The sequence below is a fragment of the Elephas maximus genome, chromosome 3, assembly GCF_024166365.1.
Source record: "Elephas maximus indicus isolate mEleMax1 chromosome 3, mEleMax1 primary haplotype, whole genome shotgun sequence".
Classification (NCBI taxonomy): Eukaryota; Metazoa; Chordata; class Mammalia; order Proboscidea; family Elephantidae; genus Elephas; species Elephas maximus.
Genome location: NC_064821.1, coordinates 145,983,241 through 146,007,280, shown reverse-complemented (window position 1 = coordinate 146,007,280; position 24,040 = coordinate 145,983,241). Strand labels below are relative to the sequence as shown.

The window sequence follows — 24,040 nt, the reverse complement described above, 5'->3', positions numbered from 1 at the left end:
TAGGCCCTTGCTGGCAGACTGCGATTCCTTAAGCTGTGCAGTGGAGAGGTGGGTGTTTGATATTTGACATGGCTTTGCCTACTAAACAGGATCCTCATCTGCCCACGAGAGGGGCCTAAGGACTGATGGCTCCTGTTAGATCACCCAGCCCCCGTGACAGGGCTACAAGGATAACTGGTACCTCCCAGTCCTTTAACCAAGAGCATCGGGTGCCCACGGTCCATTTGCAGAACCCACCAACCTGCACACTCTAGGGAAGAGAGACACGCTTTCCTCAGAGACACGTGGGGGACGCTTCTCAACCCCCTGCCTTCTTCAGACCATGACCCCCTACTGCAACCAGATACCGGTACCTACACCAAACACCCCTGCCCCTTTAAGACTGTAGGACAGAGCCTACACCACACACTCAGTGACCAGCTACCTGGACACCTGAGCGGAATTCACACAAAAAAAGTGAATGGACTCATACATAAGCTCATATGCCTGCTAATAGCTCTAGCCATCTGGTGAAAGGACCTCAGAGCCCCAAAGGTGGAAATAATCAAGCTAGCTCATTCAAGCAATCCATTTGGGCATATCAAAACAAAACGAAGCAAGAAACTAGAATACAGTAAGCAAACATAAACTAATACAATAACTTATACATGGCTCAGAGACAACACTCAATATCAAACCACATAAAGAAACACCATGATCGCTTCCGCAAGCTCTCAAAACAGAGAATCAAAGGATCTTCTGGATGAAGGTGCCTTCCTGGAATTACCAGCTGCAGAATTCAAAAGATTAATATACAGAACTCTTCAAAACATAAGGAAGGAGATGAGGCAATATACAGAACAAGCCAAGGAACACACAGGTAAAACAGTTGACAAAATTAAAAAGGTCTTCAAGAACATAATGAAAAATTTAATAAGCTGCAAAAATCCATAGAGAGACACCAATCAGAAATTCAGAAGATTAACAATAAAATTACAGAAGTAGACAACTCAATAGAAAGTCAGAGGAGCAGAAATGAGCAAGTGGAAGGCTGAATTGGGGACAATGAAGGTAAAGCACTTGGCACCAATATATTTAAAGAAAAATCAGATAAAAGAATAAAAAAAAAGGAAGAAACCTTAAGAATCATGTGGGACTCCATCAAGAGAAATAACCTACGAGTGATTGGAGTACCAGAACAGGGAGGGATAACAGAAAATACAGAGAGAATTGTTGAAGATTTGTTGGCAGAAAACTTCCTTGATATTGTGAAAGATGAGAAGATATCAATCCAAGATGCTCATCAAACTCCACATAAGGTAGATATAAAAAGAAAGTCACCAAGACATACTATAATCAAACTTCCAAATCCAAAGATAAAGAGAGACTTTTAAGAGCAGCTAGGGATAAATGAAAAGTCACCTAAAAAGGACAGTCAATAAGAATAAGCTCGGACTACTTAGCAGAAACCATGCAGGCATGGCAGCAATGGGATGACTTATATGAAGTTCTGAAGGAAAAAAACTGCCAGCCAGGAATCATAAATCCAGCAAAACTGTCTCTCAAATACGAAGGTGAAATTACAACATTTCCAGATAAACACAAGTTTAGGGATTTCGTAAAAACCAAACTGAAACTAAAAGAAATACTAATGGGTGTTCGTTGGTTAGAAAATCAATAATATCAGGTATCAACCCAAGACTAGAACACTGGACAGAGCAATCAGATGTTAATCCAGACAGAGAAATCACAAAAATAAATCAAGATTTAAAAAAACGCTCAAAACGAGGTGATGTCATTAAAGAGGATTGCATTAAAATAATAAAGAGAGACTAAGAAATGTAGCCATAGATCTTTCACATGGAGAGGAAGACAAGGCGATATAAAGAAATAAAAGTTAGGTTTAAAATTAGAAAAACAGTGGTAAATATCAAGGTAACCACAGAGGAGACTAACTATCCTAATCATCAAAATACAATACAAGGAAAAAATAGAGACTCATCAGAAACGAAATCAACAACAACGAATAAGAGGAAAAGGCAATATATAAAGATAACTACTCAGTACAAAAAATTAAGTGGGAAAAAGAAACTGTCAACAACACACACAAAAAAGACATCAAAATGACAGTACTAAACTCATATCTATCCATAATTATGCTGAACATAAATGGACTAAATGCACCAATAAAGAGACAGAGAGTGGCAGAATGGATAAAAAAACATGATCTGTCTATATGCTGCCTACAAGAGACACACCTTAGACTAAGTGACACAAGTAAACTACAACTCAAAGGATGGAAAAAAATATATCAAGCTAACAAAAATCAAAAAAGACCAAGAGTGGCAATATTAATTTCTAACCAAATAGACTTTAAAGTTAAACCCATCACAAAGGATAAGGGAGGACACTATATATTGATCAAAGGGACAATATACCAGGAGGATACAACCATGTTCAATATTTACACACCCAATGACAGGGCTGCAAGGTACATAAAACAAACTCTAACAGTATTGAAAACAGAGATTAACACCTCCACAATTACAGTAGGAGACTTCAACACACTACTTTTGGTGAAGGACAGAACATCCAGAAAGAAGCTCAATAAAGACACATAAGGTCAAAATGCCACAAATCAACCAACTAGACCTTATAGACATATACAGAACACTCCACCGAACAGCAGTCAAGTACACTTTCTTTTCTGGTGCACATGGAACATTCTCTAGAACAGACCACATATTAGGTCATAAAGCAAGCCTTAGCAGAATCAAAAACATCGAAATATTACAAAGTATCTTCTCTGACCATACAGCCATAAAAGTAGAAATTAACAACAGATAAAGCAGGGAAAAAAAATTAAACACTTGGAAACTGGATAATACCCTGCTCAAAAAAGACTGGGTTATAGAAGGCATTAAGAAAGAAATAAAAAAATTCACAGAATCTAATGAGAATGAAAACACTTCTGATCAGAACCTTTGGGACACAGTGAAAGCAATGCTCAGAGGTCAATTTATATCAATAAATGCACATATCCAAAAGAAGAAAGGGCCAAAATCAAAGAATTATCCTACAACTCGAACAAATAGAAAAAGCAACAAAAGAAAACTTCAGGCACTAGAAGAAAGGAAATAGTGAAAACTAGAGCAGAACTAAATGAAATAGAAAACAGAAAAAAAAAAAAAACTGAAAGAGTTAATAAGACCAAAAGCTGGTTCTTTGAAAAAATCAACAAAATTGATAAACCATCAGCCAAATTGACAAAATAAAAACAGGGGAGGAAGCAAATAACCTGAATAAGAAATGAGATGGGCGATATTAGAACAAACCCAACTGAAATTAAAAGAATCATATCAGATTACTAAGAAAAATAGTACTCTAACAAATCTGAAAACCTAGAAGAAATGGATGAATTCCTAGAAACACACTACCTTCCTAAACTAACACAAACAGAGGTAGAACAAATAAACAGACCCATAACAAAAGAAGAGACTGAAAAGGTAATCAAAAACTCCCAGCAAAAAAAAAAAAAAAACCCTGGCCCTGACAGCTTCACTGCAGAGTTCTACCAAACTTTCAGAGAAGAATTAACACCACTTCTACCAAAGGCATTTCAGAGCATAGAAAAGGACAGAATATTCCCAAACTCATTTTATGAATCCAGCAGATCCCTGATACCAAAACCAGGTAAAAAAAAGAATATTACAGACCTATATCACTTATGAACTTAGATGTAAAAATCCTCAACAAAATTTTAGCCAATAGAATTCAACAACATATCAAAAAAATAATTCACTATGACCAAGTGGGATTTATACCAGGTATGCAAGGATGGTTCAACATTGTTTTTATATCACTTATGAACTTAGATGTAAAAATCCTCAACAAAATTTTAGCCAATAGAATTCAACAACATATCAAAAAAATAATTCACTATGACCAAGTGGGATTTATACCAGGTATGCAAGGATGGTTCAACATTAGAAAAACAATCAGTGTAATCCATCGGATAAATAAAATAAAAGACAAGAACCATAGGATTTTATCAATTGATACAGAAAAGGCATTTGACAAATTCCAACACCCATTCATGATAAAAACTCTCAGCAAAATAGGAATAGAAGGAAAATTCCTCACCAAAATGAAAGGCATTTATACAAAGCCAAGAGCCAACATTATCCTAAATGGAGAGAGTCTGAAAGCATTCCCCTTGAGACTGGGAACCCGACAAGGATGCCCTTTATCACCACTCTTATTCAACATTGGGCTGGAGGTGCTAGCCAGAGCAATTAGGCTAGATAAAGAAATAAAGGGCACCCAGATTGGTAAGCAAGAAGTAAAAGTATCACTATTAGCAGATGACATTTTATACACAGAAAACCCTACAGAATCCTCAAGAATACTACTGAAACCAATAGAAGAGTTCAGCAGACTGTCAGGATACAAGATAAACATACAAAAATCAGCTGCATTCCTCTACACCAACAAAAAGAACTTCGAAGCGAAAATCAACAAATCAATACCATTTACAGCAGCCCCCAAGAAGATAAAATACTTAGGAATAAATCTTACCAGAGATATAAAAGATCTATACAAAGAAAACTACAAGACACTACTGTAAGAAACCAAAAGAGACCTATATAACTGGAAAAACACACCTTGCTCATGCATAGGAAGGCCTAACATTGTAAAAATGTCTATTCTACCAAAAGCCATCTACAGATACAATGCAATTCCAATCCAAATTCCAACAACATTTTTTAATGAAATGGAGAAACAAATCACCAACTTCATATGCAAGGGAAAGAGGCCCTGGATAAGTAAAGCATTACTGAAAAAGAAGAAGGAAGTGGGAGGCCTCACTCTACATGATTTTAGAACCTATTATACTGCTACAGTAGTCAGAACAGGCCGGTACTGGTACAACAACAGATACATAGACCAGTGGAACAGAATTGAGAATCCAGACATAAATCCATCCACATATGAGCAGTTGATATTTGACAAAGTCCCCAAGACAGTTAAATGGGGAAAAGACAGTCTTTTTAACAAATGGTGCTGGCATAACTGGATATCCATCTCCAAAAAATGAAACAAGGCCCATACCTCACACTGTGCACAAAAACTAACTCAAAATGTAACAAGGATCTAAACATAAAATCTAAAATGATAAAGACCATGGAAGAAAAAATAGGGACAATGTTAGGAGCCCTAATACATGGCATAAACAGTATATAAAACATTACTAACCATGCACAAGAGAAACTAGATAACTGGGAGCTCCTAAAAATCAAACACCTATGCTCATCCAAAGACTTCACCAAAAGAGTAAAAAGATTACCTACAGACTAGAAGAAGTTTTTAGCTGTGACATTTCCGATCAGCAGCTGATCTCTAAAATCTACATGACACTGCAAAAACTCAACTACAAAAAAGACAAATAACCCAATTAAAAAATGGGCAAAGGGTATGAACAGACACCTCACTAAAGAAGACATTCAGGTAGCTAACAGATACATGAGGAAATGCTTATGATCATTAGCCATTAGAGAAATGTAGATCAAAACTACAATGAGATTCCATCTCACTCCAACAAGGCTGGCATTAATCCAAAAAACACAGAATAATAAATGGTGGAGAGATTGGAACACTTATACACTGCTGGTGGGAATGTAAAATGGTACAACCACCTTGGAAATCAGTTTGGCGGTTCCTAAAAAAGCTAGAAATAGAACTACCATAGGATCCAGCAATCCCACTCCTTGGAATATACCCTAGAGAAATAAGAGCCTTTACGTGAACAGATATATGCACACTCATGTTCACTGCAACACTGTTTACAATAGCAAAAAGTTGGAAGCAACCAAGGTGCCCAACAATGGATGAATGGATAAATAAATTATGGTATATTCACACAATGGAATATTACGCAGCCACAAAGAACAATGATGAATCTGTGAAACATTTCATAAGATGGAAGAATCTGGAAGGCATTATGCTGAGTGAAATTAGTCAGCTGCAAAGGACAAGTATTGTATAAGGCCACTATTATAAGAACTTGAGAAATAGTTTAAACAGAGAAGAAAATATTCTTTGATGGTTACGAGTCGGGGGAGGGAGGGAGGGAGAGGAGATTTCACGGATTAGATAGTACATAAGAACTATTTTAGGTGAAGGGAAAGACAATACACAATACAGGCGAGGTCAGCACAATTGGACTAAACCAAAAACAGTTTCCTGAATAAACTGAATGCTTTGAAGGCCAGTGTAGCAGGGGCGGCGGTTTGGGGACCACGGTTTCAGGGGACATCTAAGTCAACTGGCATAATAAAATCTATTAAGGAAACATTCTGCATCCCACTTTGGAGAGTGGCGTCTGGGGTCTTAAACACTAGCAAGCGGTCATCTAAGATGCATCCATTGGTCTCAACCCATCCGTAGCAAAGGAGAATGAAGAACACTAAAGACACAGGGTAATTATGAGCCCAGGTGACAGAAAGGGCCACATAAACCAGAGACTACATCAGCCTGAGACCAGAAGAACTAGATGGTGCCCAGCTACAACCGATGGCTGCCCTGACAGGGAACACAACAAAGAATCCCTGAGGGAGTAGGAGAGCAGTGGGATGCAGACCCCAAATTCTCGTAAAAAGACCAGACTTAATGGTCTGACTGAGACTAGAATGACCCCAAAGGTCATGGTCCCCAGACCTTCTGTTAGCCCAAGACAGGAACCATTTTTAAAGCTAACTCTTCAGACAGGGATTGGACTAGACTATGGGATAAGACAATGATACTGGTAAGAATGAGCTTCTTGGATCAAGTAGACACGTGAGACTATGTTGGCATCTCCCGTCTGGAGGAGAGATGAGAGGACAGAGGGGGTCAGAAGCTGGCCAAATGGACACAAAAAGAGAGAGTGGAGGGAAGAAGTGTGCTGTCTCATTAGGGGGAGAGCAATCAGGAATATATAGCAAGGTATATATAAATTTTTGTATGAGAGACTAACTTGATTTGTAAACTTTCACTTAAAGCACAATAAAAATTAAAAAAAAAAGAAGACATAACCATAATAAATATACACACACACCTAATGACAAGGCTCCAAAATACATAAAACAAACTCTAACAGCATTGAAAGTTAAATAAATAATTCTACAATAATAGTAGGAGACTTTAACACACTACTTTTGGTGAAGGACAGAGCTACTAGAAAGAAACTTAACAAAGATAAGATATAAATACCATAATCAACCTCACAGACATATATAGAACACTCTACTCAACAGTAAACAGTACACATTCTTTTCTAATGTACATGGAACATTCTTCAGAATAGACCAACTTTTAAGCCACAAAGCAAGCTTCAATAAATTTTAAAAAAACATCAAAATAATACAAAGTATTTTCTCAGACCACAATGTTATAAAAGTAGAAATCAATAACAGGAGGACAAGGGGAAAATATCAAATACGTGAAAACTAACACCTTGCTTATAAACTGCTGGGTAGTTGAAGAAATAAAAGATGAAATCAAAAAATTCCTAGAATCAAAGAGGAATTTAAAACACAACATACCAAAACCTTTGGGACACAGCAAAAGCAGAATTCAGAGGGCAACTTATACCTATAAACATATACTTCAAAAGAGAAGAAAGGGCAAAAACCAAAGCATTAGCCCTATAACTTGAACGAACAGAAAGAGAGCAGCAAAAGAAACCCACAGTTACCACCAGAAAGGAATAATAAAGATTAGAGCAGAAGTGAATGAAACAGAGAAGAGAAAAACAATAGTAAAAATCAATGACTAGAAGCTGGTTGTTTGAAAGAATCAATAAAATCAACAAACCACTGGCCAAACTGACAAAAGAAAAACAGGGGAAGATGCAAATAACCCAAATAAGAAATAAGATGGGTGACATTATAACAGAACCAACTGAAATAAAAAGGATCGTAACAGAAAAGTATGAAAAATTGTACTCCAACAAATTTGAAAATCTAGAGGAAATGGACAAATTCCTAGGAAAATACTATCTGCCTAAACTAACAAAAACTGAGGTAGAAAGTCTGAACAGACCCATAACAAGAGAAGAAATTGATGAGGTAATTTTAAAAAAGCCCTGGCCCAGACAGATTCAATGGAGAATTCTACCAAACATTCAGAGAAGAGCTCACACCAATACTACTGGAACTATTTCAGAGCATAGAAAAGAAAGGAATTATCCCAAACTCATTCTATGAAGCCAGCATATACCAAAGTCAGGCAAAGACACTACCAAAAAAGAAAATTACAGATCAATATCTCTCATGTATGTAGATGTAAAAATTCTCAACAAAATTCTAGCCAACAAAATTCAACAACATCTCAAAAAAAAGTAATACATTATGACCAAGAGGGATTCATATGAGGTATGCAAGGATGGTTCAACATTACAAAATCAATCAATGTAATCCACCACATAAATAAAAGAACCACATGATCATCTCAATCAATGCAGAAAAGGCATTTTATCAGCACCCATTCCTGATAAAAACTCTCAGCAAAATAGGAATAGAAGGGAAAATCCTCAATATAATAAAGGACATTTACAAAAAACCATGAGCCAACATTATCCTCAATGGAGAGACTGAAAACATTCCCCTTGATAACGGGAACTAGGCAAGAGTGCCCTTTATCACCACTCCTATTCAACATTGTACTGGAAATCCTAGCTAGAGCAATTATGCAAGAAAAGAAATTACAGCGCATTCCAACTGGAAAGGAAGAAGTAAAACTATCCCTATTGACAGATGATATGATCCTATACAGAGAAAATTCCCAAAGACTCCACAAGAAAGCTACTGGAACTAAAAGAAGGATTCAGCAAAGTAGCAGAAACCAAGATCAAAGTACGAAAACTGGTCAGATTCCGCTATACCAACAAACAGAAGTCTGACAAGAAAATCAGGAAAACAATATCACTTACATACAATATCATTTAAAATACTTAAGAATAAATCTAACCATGGATGAAAAAGATTTATACAAAGAAAACTACCAAATACTACCGCAAGAAACCAAAAAAGACCTACATAAATGGAAAAACACACCAGGCTCATGGAAAGGAAGATTAACATTGCAAAAATGTCAGTATTACCCAAAGCAATCTATAGATACAATGCAATCCCGATTCAAATTCTAACAGCATTCTTTAACAAGATGGGAAAACTAATCACAAACTTTATATGAAAAGGAAAGAGGCCATGGATAACTAAAGCATTATTGAAGAAGAACAAAGCAGGAGGCCTTACACTTCCTGATCTCAGAATCTACTACACAGGCAGAGTAGTCAAAACAGCCTGGTACAGTACAACAAAAGACACATAGAAAAACGAAGCAGAATTGAGAACCCAGAAGTAAATCCATCCACCTATGGTTGGCTGATTTTCGACAAAGGACCGAAGATCATTAAATGGAGAAGAGACAATCTCTTCAACAAACAGTGTTGGCAAAACTGGATGTCCATCTATAAAAAAATAAAACAGGACCCACACCTCATATCATACACAAAAAATAACTAAAAATAGATCAAAGACCTAAATATAAAACCTACATCTATAAAGATCACGGAAGAGAAAATAAGGACAACCCTAGGGGCCCTAATACACAGCATAAAGAATATACCAACCATAACTAAAAATGCACAAACAGCAGAAGATAAACTAGATGAATGGGACCTTCTAAAAATTAAACACTCATGCTAATCGAAACACTTTTCCAAAAGAGTAAAAGGAGAACCTACAGATTGGGAAAAATTTTTTTCACTACAACATATTCAACATAAGGTTAATTTCTAAGACCTATAAAAAACAGCTCAGCAACAAAATGACAAAGAACCCAATTTTAAAATGGGAAAAGGACATGAATAGTCTCTCCAAAGAAGACATTCAGGTGGCTAACAAACACATGAAGAAATGCTCACGATCAGCAGCCACTGTTGTTGTTAGGTGTCGCCAAGTCGGTTCCGATTCATGATGATCCTATGTATAACAGAACGAAACAATGCCCACTCCTGCACCATCCTCATAATCATAGTTATGCTTGAGCCCATTGTTGCAGCCACTGTGTCAATCCACCTCCTTGAAGGTCTTCCTCTTTTACGCTGACCCTCTACTTAATCAACCATGATGTCCTCCTCCAGGGACTGGTCCCTCCTGATAATACGGCCATAGTAAGTTAGATGAAGTCTTGCCATCCTTGCTTCTAAGGAGCATTCTGGCTGTTTCTTCCAAGACAGATTTATTCATTCTTTTAGCACTCCATGGTATATTCTATATTCTTCACCAACACCACAATTTAAACCCATCAGTTCTTCTTTTTGTCTTCCTTATTCACTGTCTAGCTTTCGTGTGCATATGAGGTGATTGAAAACACCACAGCTTGGTTCAGGCATGCTTTAGTCCTTAAAGTGACATATTCACTTTTTTAACACTTCAAAGAGGTCTTTTATAGCAGATTTGCCCAATGCAATGCGTCATTTGATTTCTTGACTGCTGCTTCCATGGGCGTTGATTGTGGATCCAAGTAAAATGAAATCCTTGACAACTTCAATCTTTTCTCCTTTTATCATTATGTTCCTTATTGGTTCAGTCATGAAGATTTTTGTTTTCTTTATGTTGAGGTGTAATGCATACTGAAGGCTGTAGTCTTTGATCTTCATCAGTAAGTGCTTCAAGTCCTCTTCACTTTCAGCAAACAAGGTTGTGTCATCTTCATATCGTGGGTTGTCAATGAGTCTTCCTCCAATCCTGTGCTGCATTCTTCTTCATATAGTCCAGCTTCTTGGATTGCTTGCTTAGCATACAGATTGAATAAGTATGCTGAAAGGATTCAACCCTGACACACCCCTTTCTTGACTTTAAACCACACAGCAGCCCTTGTTCTGTTCAAATAACTGCTTCTTGGTCTACACACAGGTTTCTCAAGAGCAAAATTAAGTGTTCTGGAATTCCCATTCTTCGCAATGTTATCCATAATTTGTTAGAATCCACACAGTCGAATGCCTTTGCATAGTCAATAAAACACAAGAAAACATCTTTCTGGTATTCTCTGTTTTCAGCCAAGATCCATCTGATGTCAGCAATGATATTCCTCATTCCATGTCCTCTTCTGAATCTAGCTTGAATTTCTGGCAGTTCCCTGCAATATACTGCTACAATCACTTTTGAATGATCGTCAGCAAAATTTTACTTGCCTGTGATATTAATGATATTGTTCAATAATTTCTGCATTCTGTTGGATTACCTTTCTTTGGACTGGGTACAAATATGGATCTCTTCCAGCCGGTTGGCCAAGTAGCTGTTTTCCAAATTTCTTGGTATAAAGAAGTGAGCACCTATGGTGCTGCATGCATTTGTTGAAATGTCTCAGTTGGTATTCCTTCAATTCTTGGAGCACAGTTTTTTGCCAATGCCTTCAGTGCAGCTTGGACTTCTTCCATCAGTACCATAGGTTCTTGATCATATGATACCTCCTGAAATGGCTGAACACCAGGCAATTCTTTCTGGTAGAGCAACTGTGTGTATTCCTTCTATCTCCTTAGATAACTAAGACAGACAGGCAGGAGTGGAGAGACCTTTGGGCAGGGGTGGGGAACATTATGGGATGAGATGACAAGACCTGAAACATGAGTTCACAGGAGGGTGGGAATACTGGGAAGAGTGAAGGTGAAGAAAGTTCAGGAAAGTAGGAAAGTCAAAACAGGAAGGTAGTCTCTGAAGGTTTCTGTGAGAAGTAAGATAAGGGAGAAATGAGCACTGACCAGCAGGGCTCTGTCTTCCTAAGGAAGAGTTTTGGTCACCACTACATCCCCAGCTCCTAGCAGAGCTTTTTGCACAATGCAGGTCCACAATAAGATTTACCAGCTTTGCTAAACAACTCTTATGTTTTAGAAATCATACAATCTCTAAAACCGTACATGTGAAAAATGTTGAAATGGCAAATGTTATGTTATGTATATACGTACCACAATAAAAGAAGCAAGAAAATATAAATTTAAAAATCAACTGTGCTTATGGAGATTTCCTTCCTGGAAAAAAGCCAAAGAACATCTGCCTATCAGATTAACTGTAAATGTAAGATTAATTTAAATTCACTTAAATATAAGCAAAGCATTCCAAATTCTTATCCATGAGCCCTGTGATACCACACCATATTCAACTTCATTCCACAGTCTCTGTGCCCGGGCCAAGGTAATGTCCTTACCATTCTCTGCATTCATCATATTTGTTACCTCCTCGATGCTCTGCTCATGCCGTTCCCCCTACCTATAAAGCACCCCCACAACTCCTTCATTGCTGTAAACAAAAGCTTTCAACAGTGACATGGTGAGCATACAGAAGGATTATCAAACAAATTGAGCAGTACTCAAATTAGCATATATTTTTCTTTCATAGTAGAAAGTGAAGGGGCTCTCTCTAGATTCTAGGAGGAATTAGATATAGAAGTTAAAGTGGGATATGTTTAGCGTAAGTTTCAGGAATTAGAACCATACTTTAACTTGATAAATTATTAACCATCTTCTTGCCTAGGGCAAGTAATTTACACATCTGATTTATTCTCATTTTAGTGTCCTTATTTATAGCTTTGAAAAAGTAGGGTGGTTTGCAAAGTAGGTACTTGTTTTCACAGCTGGAACAATTAAGGATAAAACCTAATACTTACAACATATTCCGCTGCAATTAAAAGTGCATTGTAACACTGAGAAGAATGTGGAATAAAGGATTTTTTTTTTTTTTTTATGGTAGCTCCTGGAGCCCTGGTTGCACAGTGGTTAAGAACCTGGTTGCTAACCAAAGGGTTAGCAGTTCAAATTCACCAGCAGCTCCTTGGAAACCCTATGGACAGTTCTACTCTTACATATACAGTCGCTATGAGTCAGAATTGACTCAACGGAAGCAGGTTTGGTTTTGCCTTTTCTTTTTTATGGTAACTACTATAGCATAGACAATCCTGTAACAACAGTATTAACAAAACAATAATCTACAAATGGACAGATAGACAGATAGGTAAGAAGATACGCCAAGGGGTGAGGGAGGAAGTAAGGGAGCACACCCAATGGCACATACAGGTTTAGTGGTGGAAATTTCTAAATATGTGACTGTAGGTGCTCCTCATATATATATAGACAATAGGCATATAAGTGGCACACCAGGGATACCCCTTAGACACAACTGAACACCTCACAGGGTGACATTCCCAGACTCAAAGTCAAAGAACCATAGACTTGGGGGACATTTACATTAATTGGCACAACACAGTTCTTAAAGAGTGTTCTAGATCCTACTTTGGTGAGTAGCATCTGACGTCTTAAAAGCTTATAAGCAGCCATCTAAGACACAACTATCGGTCTCTTCTAGTCCAGAGCAAAAAAAAAAAAAATTTTTTTTTTTTTACAAAGGGGAGTGAAAAAACCTAAGACTCAAGCGGGCAATTAGTCCAAAGGACTAACAGACCACATGAACCACAGCCTACATGACCCCGAGACCAGAAGAACTAGATGATGCCCAGCTACCACAACTGACTGCTCTGACTGGGATTGCAACAGAGGATGAGCGGGAGAAAAATGTAGAACGCAAGATAAAATTCACAAAAATGACCAGACTTACTGGTCTGATATAGACTTGACGAACCCCCAAGACTATGGCCTCCGGACACCCTTATAACTCAGAAATGAAGCCACTCCTGAATTTAGGCTTTCAGCCAAAGATCAGGCAGGCTATTAAGCCAAAAATAACACATGTGAGGAATGTGCTTCTTAGATCAATCAAGTATATAAGAACAATGCGCAACACCTGCCCAAAAGCCAAGATGAGTAGGCGGGAAGGGTCAGGAAGCACTGGACAAATGGAACCAGAGAATCCAGGCTGGAAAGGGAAATGGGGAGAGTGCTGACACAATGCAGGGACTGCAACCAGTTACAAAACAATTTGTGTATACATTTTTGAATGAGAAACTAATTTGCTCTGCAAACTTTCACCTCAAGCACAATAAGAAAAAAACAAAACTGCATTGTACCTGCAATTGGTCTCTTCACCTGGAGCAACAGGAAGAAGAAGAGTCAGCAATAGGAAGAGGAAATAGAATGTCTGGCTAACTGCCTCCATAAGCAACTGCCCCCTTTGCCATGAGACCAGAACTGAATGGTGCCCAGCTACCATTACTGAACAGTTTCATCAAAGAATCTATAGAAGAATCCTGCTCAAAAGGGGGAAAATGCACACCAGAATTTCAAATTTTAAAGGAACCCAGACTTTCTGGAGCCGTTGAGGCTAGATGAACCCCTGAAACTTCTGCCCTGAGATAATCTTTAACTTCAAACCAAAAATATACCCTAAGTTCTTCTTAAAACCAAACAACAGTTTAGCTTAACTAGTAAAGAATGTCCGCCTTAAGCATTGTGCTCTTTTAAGATCTATCTATATGGAATCAAACTGATGACAGCAATTCAACAGACTGAATAGGAAACATAGGGGGCAGTGAGTTTATGTTAACGGGGGAGGCACAACTCAGAAAAGTAGGGTGAGAATGGTTGCACAGCCTGAAGAATGCAATCAATGTCACCGAATTGTACGTGTAGAAATTTTGAATTGGTGTACATCCTGCTATGTATATTCTCAGCAATGACAACAAAGATAAAATAAATAATATAAAAAATGTCATCCTACGTGTTTTAACTTTATTTTTAAATGAAACCCTCATTGAATACAATCACTGGAAATTTAACCTTGTAGCTGAATAATATTATTAAAATGAAGGACTTTGTCTTCCACTTTACACTTCTGGTAATATACCTTCTTTGGGAATGAAATCCTCTAAACTCTACATTATCTAGAATCCAACCGCTTCTCACTGTTGCCTTTGCTACCACTCTGCTTCGAACCACTATCATGTCTCACATGGATCGTGACTGTCTCCTGGTCTGTTTCACCCTTCACCCTCTTAGTCTATTCTCAACATGGCGTCGAGTGTGATCCTATTACAAAGAATGACCAAGTTATTTACCTCTGCTCAAAACCCTCTGGTGTCTTGCCATCTCACTTGGAATAAAAGGCTCCTCTTAATCTGCCCCTCCACTGTTACCTCTCTGACCTCATCTCCTTCTTCTTCCCCACTTGCTCAGGCCACTTTGGCCTCCTTGCTGTTTCTCCAACAAAGCAGGCACGTTCCTTTTGTACCAGCTCTGCACTCTTGCCTTAGACATCTGTCACCTCCCCAGGGAGGCTTTCCCTGACAACTCTGGTAAAACTGCAATCTCTCTGCCCTACTTTATTCTTTTTTCGGATTATTTATCACCATACAATTTATTAGGTGTTTATTCGCGGCTAGTCTATTTTTGTCTCCCCTCCAGCCCCTGCCACACTAGAAAGTAAGCACTACGAGGATGGGAATTTTTGTTTGTTTCATTACTCCAGTGCCTAGGTAAAGGCAGGCACTCCAATTGCTAAATGAATGAATGAATGAGAGTTAAATATTAAATATAAAATTTGCCTAAGGAGATCATATGGTGTTTCATAGAAAAGTAGTACTTTTGACAGATGTTCTCTGAATATAAGTGGTCTCTTAATAACACTTGATGATATCTAAACATTAAACATTTCTTGATCTTCAAGGTAAACACTGAAAATGTCTATCTCCTCTTCCCCAAAAACTTTGAGAATGAACTATTAAACTGTTTATCTGACTGTAAGTCTTTCTTTGACTTGCATGATTGAGGCCCTTGACCTGCTACCCAGAATGATTTGAATGACCGAGACCACCACTTGCCGGATGAGTTCTCAATCTTAATTTTGGCTCCTCAAATTAAAAAAAAAAACTCCACTGCCATGGAGTCAATTCCTACTCAGGGACCCTACAGGACAGAACAGAACTGTCCCATAGGGTTTCCAAGGCTGTAATCTTTACAGAAACAGATTGCTGCATCTTTCTACCATGGAGTGGCTGGCGGGTTTGAACCACTAATCTTTCAGTTAGCAGCCGAGCACTTAACCACTGTACCACCAGGGCTCCTTAATTTTGTTTCCTAGTCCACTAAATTTAGAAACCTTGGTGGAGTAGTAGTTAAGCGCTATGCCTGCCAACCAAAAGATTGACAGTTCGAATCCACCAGGCGCTCCTTGGAAACTGTGGCGCAGTTCTACCCAGTCCTATAGGGTCGCTATGAATCAAAGTTGACTCAATAGCAATGGGTGAGTCCACTAAATTTAATACTGTCAATTGAATGGCTCTAATATCCACCCCTTTGCTCAAGCCAGAAACCTGGACATCATTCTTGAGCCCTTCCCTCCCTCACCGTCTACTCTCAATCCACTAGTACTGTGGATTTTATCTCCTAAACCTCTCCATTATCCTAGTCAACCGAACCTCATCTGTCACCTGACCTCAGCCTCGTCCCCATCAGAACATTCTCCTGACAATGCAGGCTAAATGATCTTTATAAAAGCTCAGATTCATTTGGGTCAATCCCCATTTCAAAATACTTTAAAAGATCCCTTTGCTACCAGGACTACCAAGAGTCCAAACCAAACCCATTGCCATCTAGTCAAATTCCGACTCACAGCAACTCTGCAGGACAGAGAAGAACTGCCCTATAGGGTTCCCCAAGCCTGTAAATCTTTACGGAAGCAGACTGGCACATCTTTCTCCCATACCAAAAGCCAACACTTATTAAATTCTTACTCTGTGCCAAACACTTTGCTAAGCACTTTAAATACTACCACACCTCTCCCAACCCACATTTTTCAAAGTGAAAACAGAAGGTTCAATGAAGTTAACTAATTCATGTCAAATAAGTGTCAGAGATGTGATTTGACTCCAGGGGCATGTTAACCCAGAGGCCTGTGGTCCTAACCCCCACATGGTATGGAGCAGTAGAGCAGCAGCAATAGCTCTGTAACCCAAAAACCCACTTCCATCGAGTCGATTCCGACTCATAGCGACCCTATAAAGCAGGGTTTAAAAGGTCCTTAGGGATTATCTCGAATTATCTCCCCACACTGCACTCTCCCTGTAGTGCTCTCTCACCTCTAACCACTCCAAGTGCTGTTCCCTTCTTTTCATACTCCCTCAGCCCTGAAAGCCTGGCTTCCCCTTGACTAGCTCATTCTTGGTCATTTTTTGGGTCTCAGCTGCCAACACTTCTTCCTGGAAGCTTTCTGTCTCAAGTTCAAATAAAGTGGTATGCTTCCCAAAGACTTCCACAGCAGCCCGTACTTCTCAGATTATCTCAGTGTGGCCAAGTGCCTATTTGTTTTTACATTGTTAGCTTTTCCATAAGGACCCCTGGTGGTGTAGTGGTTAAGTGCTCAGCTGCTAACCAGAAAGTTGACAATTTGAACCTATCCAGTGGCTCTGCAGGAGAAAGACCTGGTGATCTCTTCCTGCAAAGACTCCAAACCAAAGCCAAACCCACAGGGTTTCCTAGGCTGTAATCTTTGCAGAAGGAGCCCTGCTAACACAGTGGTTAAGCGCTTGCCTGCTAACTAAAACGTTAGCAGTTCAAACCTGTTAGCTGCTCTGCAGGAAAGATATGGCAGTGAGTTTCTATAAAGATTTACAGCCTTGGAAACCATATGGGGCAGTTCTACTCTGTCCTGTAGGTCACTAAGAGTTGGAATTGACTCAGTGCATTGAGTGGGTTTGGCTGTGGTTTACCAATAGGGTCACCCATGGTGGACAGGTTGCACTTGAGGTTCCAGACTAGGAAGAAAGACCTGAAAGTCTACTTCTGAAAAAACAGGCCGGTGAAAACCTTATGAATAGTAGCAGAACATTGTCTATTAGAGTGCCGGAAGATACAGCCCCCCAGGTTGGAAGGCACTCAAAATACAACTGGGGCAGAGCTGCCTCCTCAAAGTAGAGTTGAACTTAATGACATGGATGGAGTCAAGCTTTTAGGACCTTTATTTGCTGATGTGGCATGACTCAAAATGAGAAGAAAATGGCTGCAAACATCCATTAATAATTGGAACATGGAATGTATGAAGTATGTATAAATCTAGGACAATTGGAAGTCGTCAAAAATGAAATGGAACACAAACATCAATAACCTAGGCATTAGCGAGCTGAAATGGACTGGTATTGGCAATTTTGAATCAGACGATCATATGGTCTGCTATGCCGGGAATGACAACTTGAAGAGGAATGGCGTCACATTCGTTGCCAAAAAGAACATTTCAAGATCTATCCTGAAGTACAACACTGGTCTTCCTTGTAGGCTTATGGATATTATCCTATAACATCCACAAGCCTACAAGGAAGGCCAGTTAATAAAAAATTATCCAAATTTACCCACTGAGCACTAGGGCGAAAGATGAAGAAATTCAAGATTTTTATCAATTTCTGCAACCTGAAATTGATCAAACAGGCAATGAAGATGCATTGATAATTACTGGCGACTGGAATGCAAAAAGAAGCCCTGGTGGCATAGTGGTTAAGTGCTACAGCTGCTAATCAAAAGGCTGGCAGTTCAAGTCCACCAGGTGCTCCTTGGAAACTCTATGGGGCAGTTCTACTCTGTCCTATAGGGTCGCTATGAGTCGGAATTGACTCGACGGCAATGGGTTTTGGAATGCAAAAGTTGGAAACGAAGAAGGAGGATCAGTAGATGGAAAATATGGCCTTGGTGATAGAAATGATGCCAGAGATTGTGTGGCAGAATTTTGCAAGACCAATGACTTCTTCATTGCAAATACTTTTCTTAAGCAACATAACCTGCAATTATACACGTGGACCTCACCAGATGGAATATCCAGGAAAAAAATCGACTACATCTGTGGAAAGAAACAATGGAAAAGCTCAATATCATCAGTCAGAACAAGGCCGGGGGACTGTGGAACAGACCATCAATTGCTCACATGCAAGTTTATGTTGAAGCTGAATAAATTAGAGCAAGTCCACTAGAGCCAAAGTACGACCTTGAATATGTCCAATCTGAATTTAGAGACCATCACAAGAACAAATTTGACTCATTGAACACTAATGACCAAAAAACAAAGGAGTTGTGGAATGACATCAAAAACATCATACATGAAGAAAGCAAGAGGTCATTAAAAAGACAAGAAAGAAAGAAAAGACCAAAATGGATGTCAGAAGAGACTCTGAAAATGGCTCTTGAACATACAGTAGCCAAAGCAAACAGAAGAAATGATGAAGTAAAAGATCTGAACAAAAGACTTCAAAGGGAGGCTGGAGAAGACAAAGTAAAGTATTATAATGACATGTGCAAAGGCCTGGAGTTAGAAAATCAAAAAGGAAGAACACACTCGGCATTTCTCAAGCTGAAAGAACTAAAGGAAAAATTCAAGCCTGGAGCTTCAATATTGAAGGATTCTATGGACAAAATATTGAACAACGCAGGAAGCATCAAAAGAAGATGGAAGGAATACACTGCGTCACTGTACCAAAAAGAACTGGTCGACATTCAACATTTTAGGAGATGGCATATGATCAAGAACTGACGGTATTGAAGGAAGAAGTCCAAGCTGCACTGAAGACACTGGTGAAAAACAAGGCTCCACAAATGATGGAATACTGAGATATTTCAACAAATGGATGCAGTATTTGAAGTGCTCTCTTGTCTATGCCAAGAAACGTGGAAGACAGCTACCTGGCCAGCTGACTGGAGGAGATCCATATTTATACCTATTTCAAAGAAAGGCAAGCCAACAGAATGTGGAAATTATAGAACCATATTATTAATATCACACAAAAGTAAAATTTTGCTGAATATCATTCAACAATGGTTGCAGTAGTACATCAACAAGAAACAGCCAGAAATTCAAGCCAAGCTCTGAAGAGGACGTGGAATGACGGATATCATTGCTAATGTCAGATGGGTCCTGGCTGAAAGCAGAGAACACCAGAAAGACATTTACTTGTGTTTTGTTGACTATGCAAAGGCATTTGATGTGAAGATCATAACAAATTATGGATAACACTGCAAAGAATGGGAACTCCAGAATGTTAATTGTGCTCATGAGGAACCTGTACATAGATGAAGAGGCAGTTGTTCAAACAGAACATGGTTTAAAGTGAGGAAAGCTGTGTGTCAAGCTTCTATCATTTCACCATACTTATTCAATCTGTATGCTGAGCAAATAATCCGAGAAGCTGGACTATATGAAGAACAGGGCATCAGAACTGGAGGAAGACTCATTAACAAATTCTGTTATGCAGATGTCACAGCCTTGCTTGCTGCAAGTGAAGAGAACTTGAAGCACTTACTGATGAAAATCAAAGACTACAGCCTTCAGTGTGGACGGTACCTCAACATAAAGAAAACCAAAATCCTCACAACTGGACCAATAAGCAACATCATGATAAATGGAGAAAATATTGAAGTTTTCAAGGATTTCATTTTAATTGGATCCATAATCAATGCCCATGGAAGCAGCAGTCAAGAAATCAAACGACACATTGCATTGCCAAATCTGCTACAAAAGACCTCTTTGAAGTATTCAAAAGCAAAAATGTCGCCTTGAAGACTAAGGTAGCCTGACCCAAGCCATGGTGTTGTCAATCGCTTCATATGCATTAGAAAGCTAGATAATGAATAAGGAAGACCAAAGAAGAATTGATGTCTTTAAATTACAGTGGTGAAGAATACTGAATATACCAGGAACTGCCAAAAGAACAAACAAATCTTTCTTGGAAGAAATACAGCCAGGATACTCGTTAGAAGGATGGCAAGATTTTGTCTTACGTACTTTAGACATGTTGTCAGGAAGGACCAGTCCCTGGAGAAGAGCATCATGCTTGCTAAAGTAGAGGGTCAGCGAAAAAGAGGAAGACCCTCAATGAGATGGACTGACACAGTGGCTGCAACAATGGGCTCAAACATAACAATGATTTTGAGGATGGCACAGGATCGGGCAGTGTTTTCTTCTGCTGTACAAAAGAGTCGCTGTGAGTGGGAACCCATTCACTAGCACCTAACAACAACATTATGTTAAAGTTGTTTCAGTGTATCTGGTAGTGTTTCTTTAATGTTTTTCTTGCATAAAAAGATGCTTAGACACTATGTACTAAGACAGACATTTGGCTGACTTTAAATACTAACTGTTCTGACCTACATACAAATTGAATTTAAAGACAGACTTATGAACGGAACTCATTCATAACCCCGGACTACCTGTATATGGATATAAACTCCTGGCATTTCCAAATGTACATGGCATATATATCCCTGCTGAAACTGTCCATTTAAATCTGTAAGTGTCTACACGGCTGGTGGACTCTGTTCAGATTGTATTCCCTGATAGGACAGTTTGTTGTTCATACTGACACTAAATCCTGTGCGTATTGTTCCACGGTCTTTGGCAAAATTGTTTGTATCCCCGTGGATTTTGTATATTTATAAATGTGACAATTTACTTTGCCTCTTTTATTATGTAGTATTCATATTTGCTAAAATAAATACAAAATGTCTGGATTAACAACGCGAAACAGCAATTTTTATACAGGAAAACTGCTGGTTAGCATCAAAAGGTTTCTGCGTACTTTCTGTTCACTAATTATTTGTCAGAAAAATACACCTAACAGAGCGGCTTAATTACAGGTAAGTATAAATTACTTAAGTGTAAGTAAAGTGGAGCCTGGACCGCAGTACGCCTGGCTTTCGGCTTCCTTAAAGATTACAGCCAAGAAAACGCTATGGAGCAGTTCTACCCTGTCACACGGGCCTCGCCATGAGCAGAAATCGACTTCACCGCATCGGATTTGGGTTTTTGGGGACCGCAGTTGCAAACCACACTTTTTCCTCAGGCTGGGCTGACCCGTTCCAGTAACGAAAACAAACTACAAATCTCAGCATGCAATGCTCCAAGTGGTGCTAAGGGGGGCAGCCAGGATAGTCGCAATGCACTCTGGGGTTTGTAGTGCGTGATCAAAGCAAGGCACTCACCAACTTGGTACTTACCGGACCCAGCCACTACCAAGAGACTGAGAGATTCACGGGGCACGACTCGATGATGAAGCACTACCCAAAGCCGCAGTGCTATGAAGACAGCCACAGTTCCTCCTCCTAGAGCTGCTAGAGTAAGGGCACCTTCCATGCAAAAAAAAAAAAACAAAGCACATGCGTACTACTTCCTGAAGCCGACAGCTGACGTGTAAAGTCCAAACACTACAGGTGCCTAGGAGGCTCAAACTGCATGCAGAAGGTCTAGGTGGCCTGGGCTTGGGTGAACTGGGAGGGAGGAATTAAGCGCCCGAGGGACAGTCTCCCCGCTCCTGGGGATGTTTGGCTGCTAACCAAAAGGTCGGCAGTGGGAATCCGTCTGGCGTTCCTTGGAAACCCTAAGGGGCAGTTCTGCTCTTCCTGTCCGGTCGCTATGAGTCGGAATAGACTCCACGGCAATGGGTTTTGTTTTTTATGGGCCTCTCTGTGGCTGCTGCGCAAGCGCTAACTGAAATACAGGAAGTTAAGCCATGGAGGAGTTTATTTCATACCGTAGCGAGATTCAGGATCCTTGTGCTCCCTAAAGGCCCCAAAGTTCTCACATGAGGAGGTGTTTTCAGCTGTACCGTCTCTGAATTCAACCCGAGGCTAATGGCATGCATCGCCTTTTTTTTTTTTTTTTTTTTTTGCCTTTTTTTTTAACTGTCCAGGGAAATGCTTCTGTTGCCAGATTACAGACACATAAAAACCAAACTGGCCCCGTTACGGTCATATTGATTTCGACTCATATACGCTCATACCGACCCTATAAGCGCAGAGCAGAACTCCCCCACAGGGTTTTCAAAGAGCGGCTGGTGGGTTGGAACTGCCAACCTTTTGGTTAGCAGCTGAGCTAGTAACCACTGCGCAGTCTGAGCTCCATTGAGACCTGTGAAAACCCTTATAGAAGTTAAAAGCATGCGCGTTAGAAAAGGGGCAGTTTGGGTGTTGCATTCCCTTGGAGGAGGAGGAAGTTGGGAGAGGGTGGAGGCAGGTTGGTGGTTTGGCAGGCAAATAAACAGCTATGAAGATAATGTCTGAAATGGCTTTGTAAACTGACAAATGCAATACAGATGCCAGGTGTTAGGCTCCAGACCCTAAGCTCAATATTACTAAAAAAAACTCAGTGCCGTGGATTCGATTCCGACTCATAGCGACCCTAGAGGACAGAGTAGAACTGCCCCGTGGAGTTTCCAGGGAGCACCTGAAGGATTTGAACTGCTGACCCTTCGGCTCCGTATTAGGAAAGATTTAATGCTTACAGGACACGTCTGCATTCCCATTACTGCCCCCCCCCCCGTAACTACCAGTGTCAGTAGGAAAAAAACCACTTGGACCACACTTGGAATGAATGGGGGTCATCAAGTATTTGGGGGCTGCCAGGAAATGTGGAGAATCAAAGAGGGTGGGGTGGCAGACATTGTTTGGAGTCATTGGTTGAGTTAAGGCCAGGTTCAAGCCAGGGTCAAACCTTGAATTAAGGCCAGGGTCAAACTGTTCAGTGTCCCTGATGATGAAGTTGAAGACAGTAGGGAGGAGCTAGGTGGCAGGGAGGGACAGGAATAAACTTGGGAACTCTTGAACAAAATAAGTGTCTATTTGGTAAGCTGAGCCTTAGGCTGTGACAGCCTATGTACAATAGACCAAAACACTGCCCAGTCCTGCACCACCCTCATGATTGCTGTTAGGCTTGAGCCTATTGTTGCAGCTACTCTGTCAATCCATCTTGTTGAGGGTCTTCCTCTTTTTTGCTGACCCTGTACTTTACCAAGCATGATGTCCTTCTCCAGGGACTGGTACCTCCTCATAACATGTTCAAAGTATGTGAGACGAAGTCTTGTCATCCTTGCTTCTGAGGAACATTCTGGCTATACTTCTTCCAAGACAGATTAGTTCATTCTTTTGGCAGTCCATAGTATATACAACCTTCTTCGCCAACACCATAACTCAAAGGCATCAATTCTTCTTTGGCCTTTCTTATTCATTGCCCAGCTTTTGTATGCATATGAGGCAACTGAAAATATCATGGCTTGGGTCGTTGTTGTGGGCTATGAAGTGGAGTCCGACTCATAGCGACCC

At 39.7% G+C, this 24,040-nt stretch overlaps 2 protein-coding genes across 3 annotated transcripts in view; one reads left to right on the top strand and one right to left on the bottom strand.

Annotated features, from left to right (window-relative positions):
* ALG14 (ALG14 UDP-N-acetylglucosaminyltransferase subunit) overlaps nt 1-22,368 on the bottom strand; it is a 925,968-nt gene extending 903,600 nt beyond the window's left edge. Inside the window, exon 1 of one of the 2 annotated variants that reach the window (XR_007516700.1) lies at nt 21,941-22,026. Coding sequence is in view for 1 of the 2 variants with exons in the window: in XM_049879731.1 (XP_049735688.1) it covers nt 21,941-22,076 (136 nt within the window). In the remaining variant the exon portion in view is untranslated. Of the gene's footprint in view, nt 1-21,940 lie in introns of both variants that reach the window. The other variant, XM_049879731.1, reaches the window with a different exon arrangement.
* The window catches only part of LOC126073259 (TLC domain-containing protein 4-like), a 231,307-nt gene that overhangs the window by 95,413 nt on the left and 111,854 nt on the right, over nt 1-24,040 (top strand). The window lies entirely within an intron of this gene.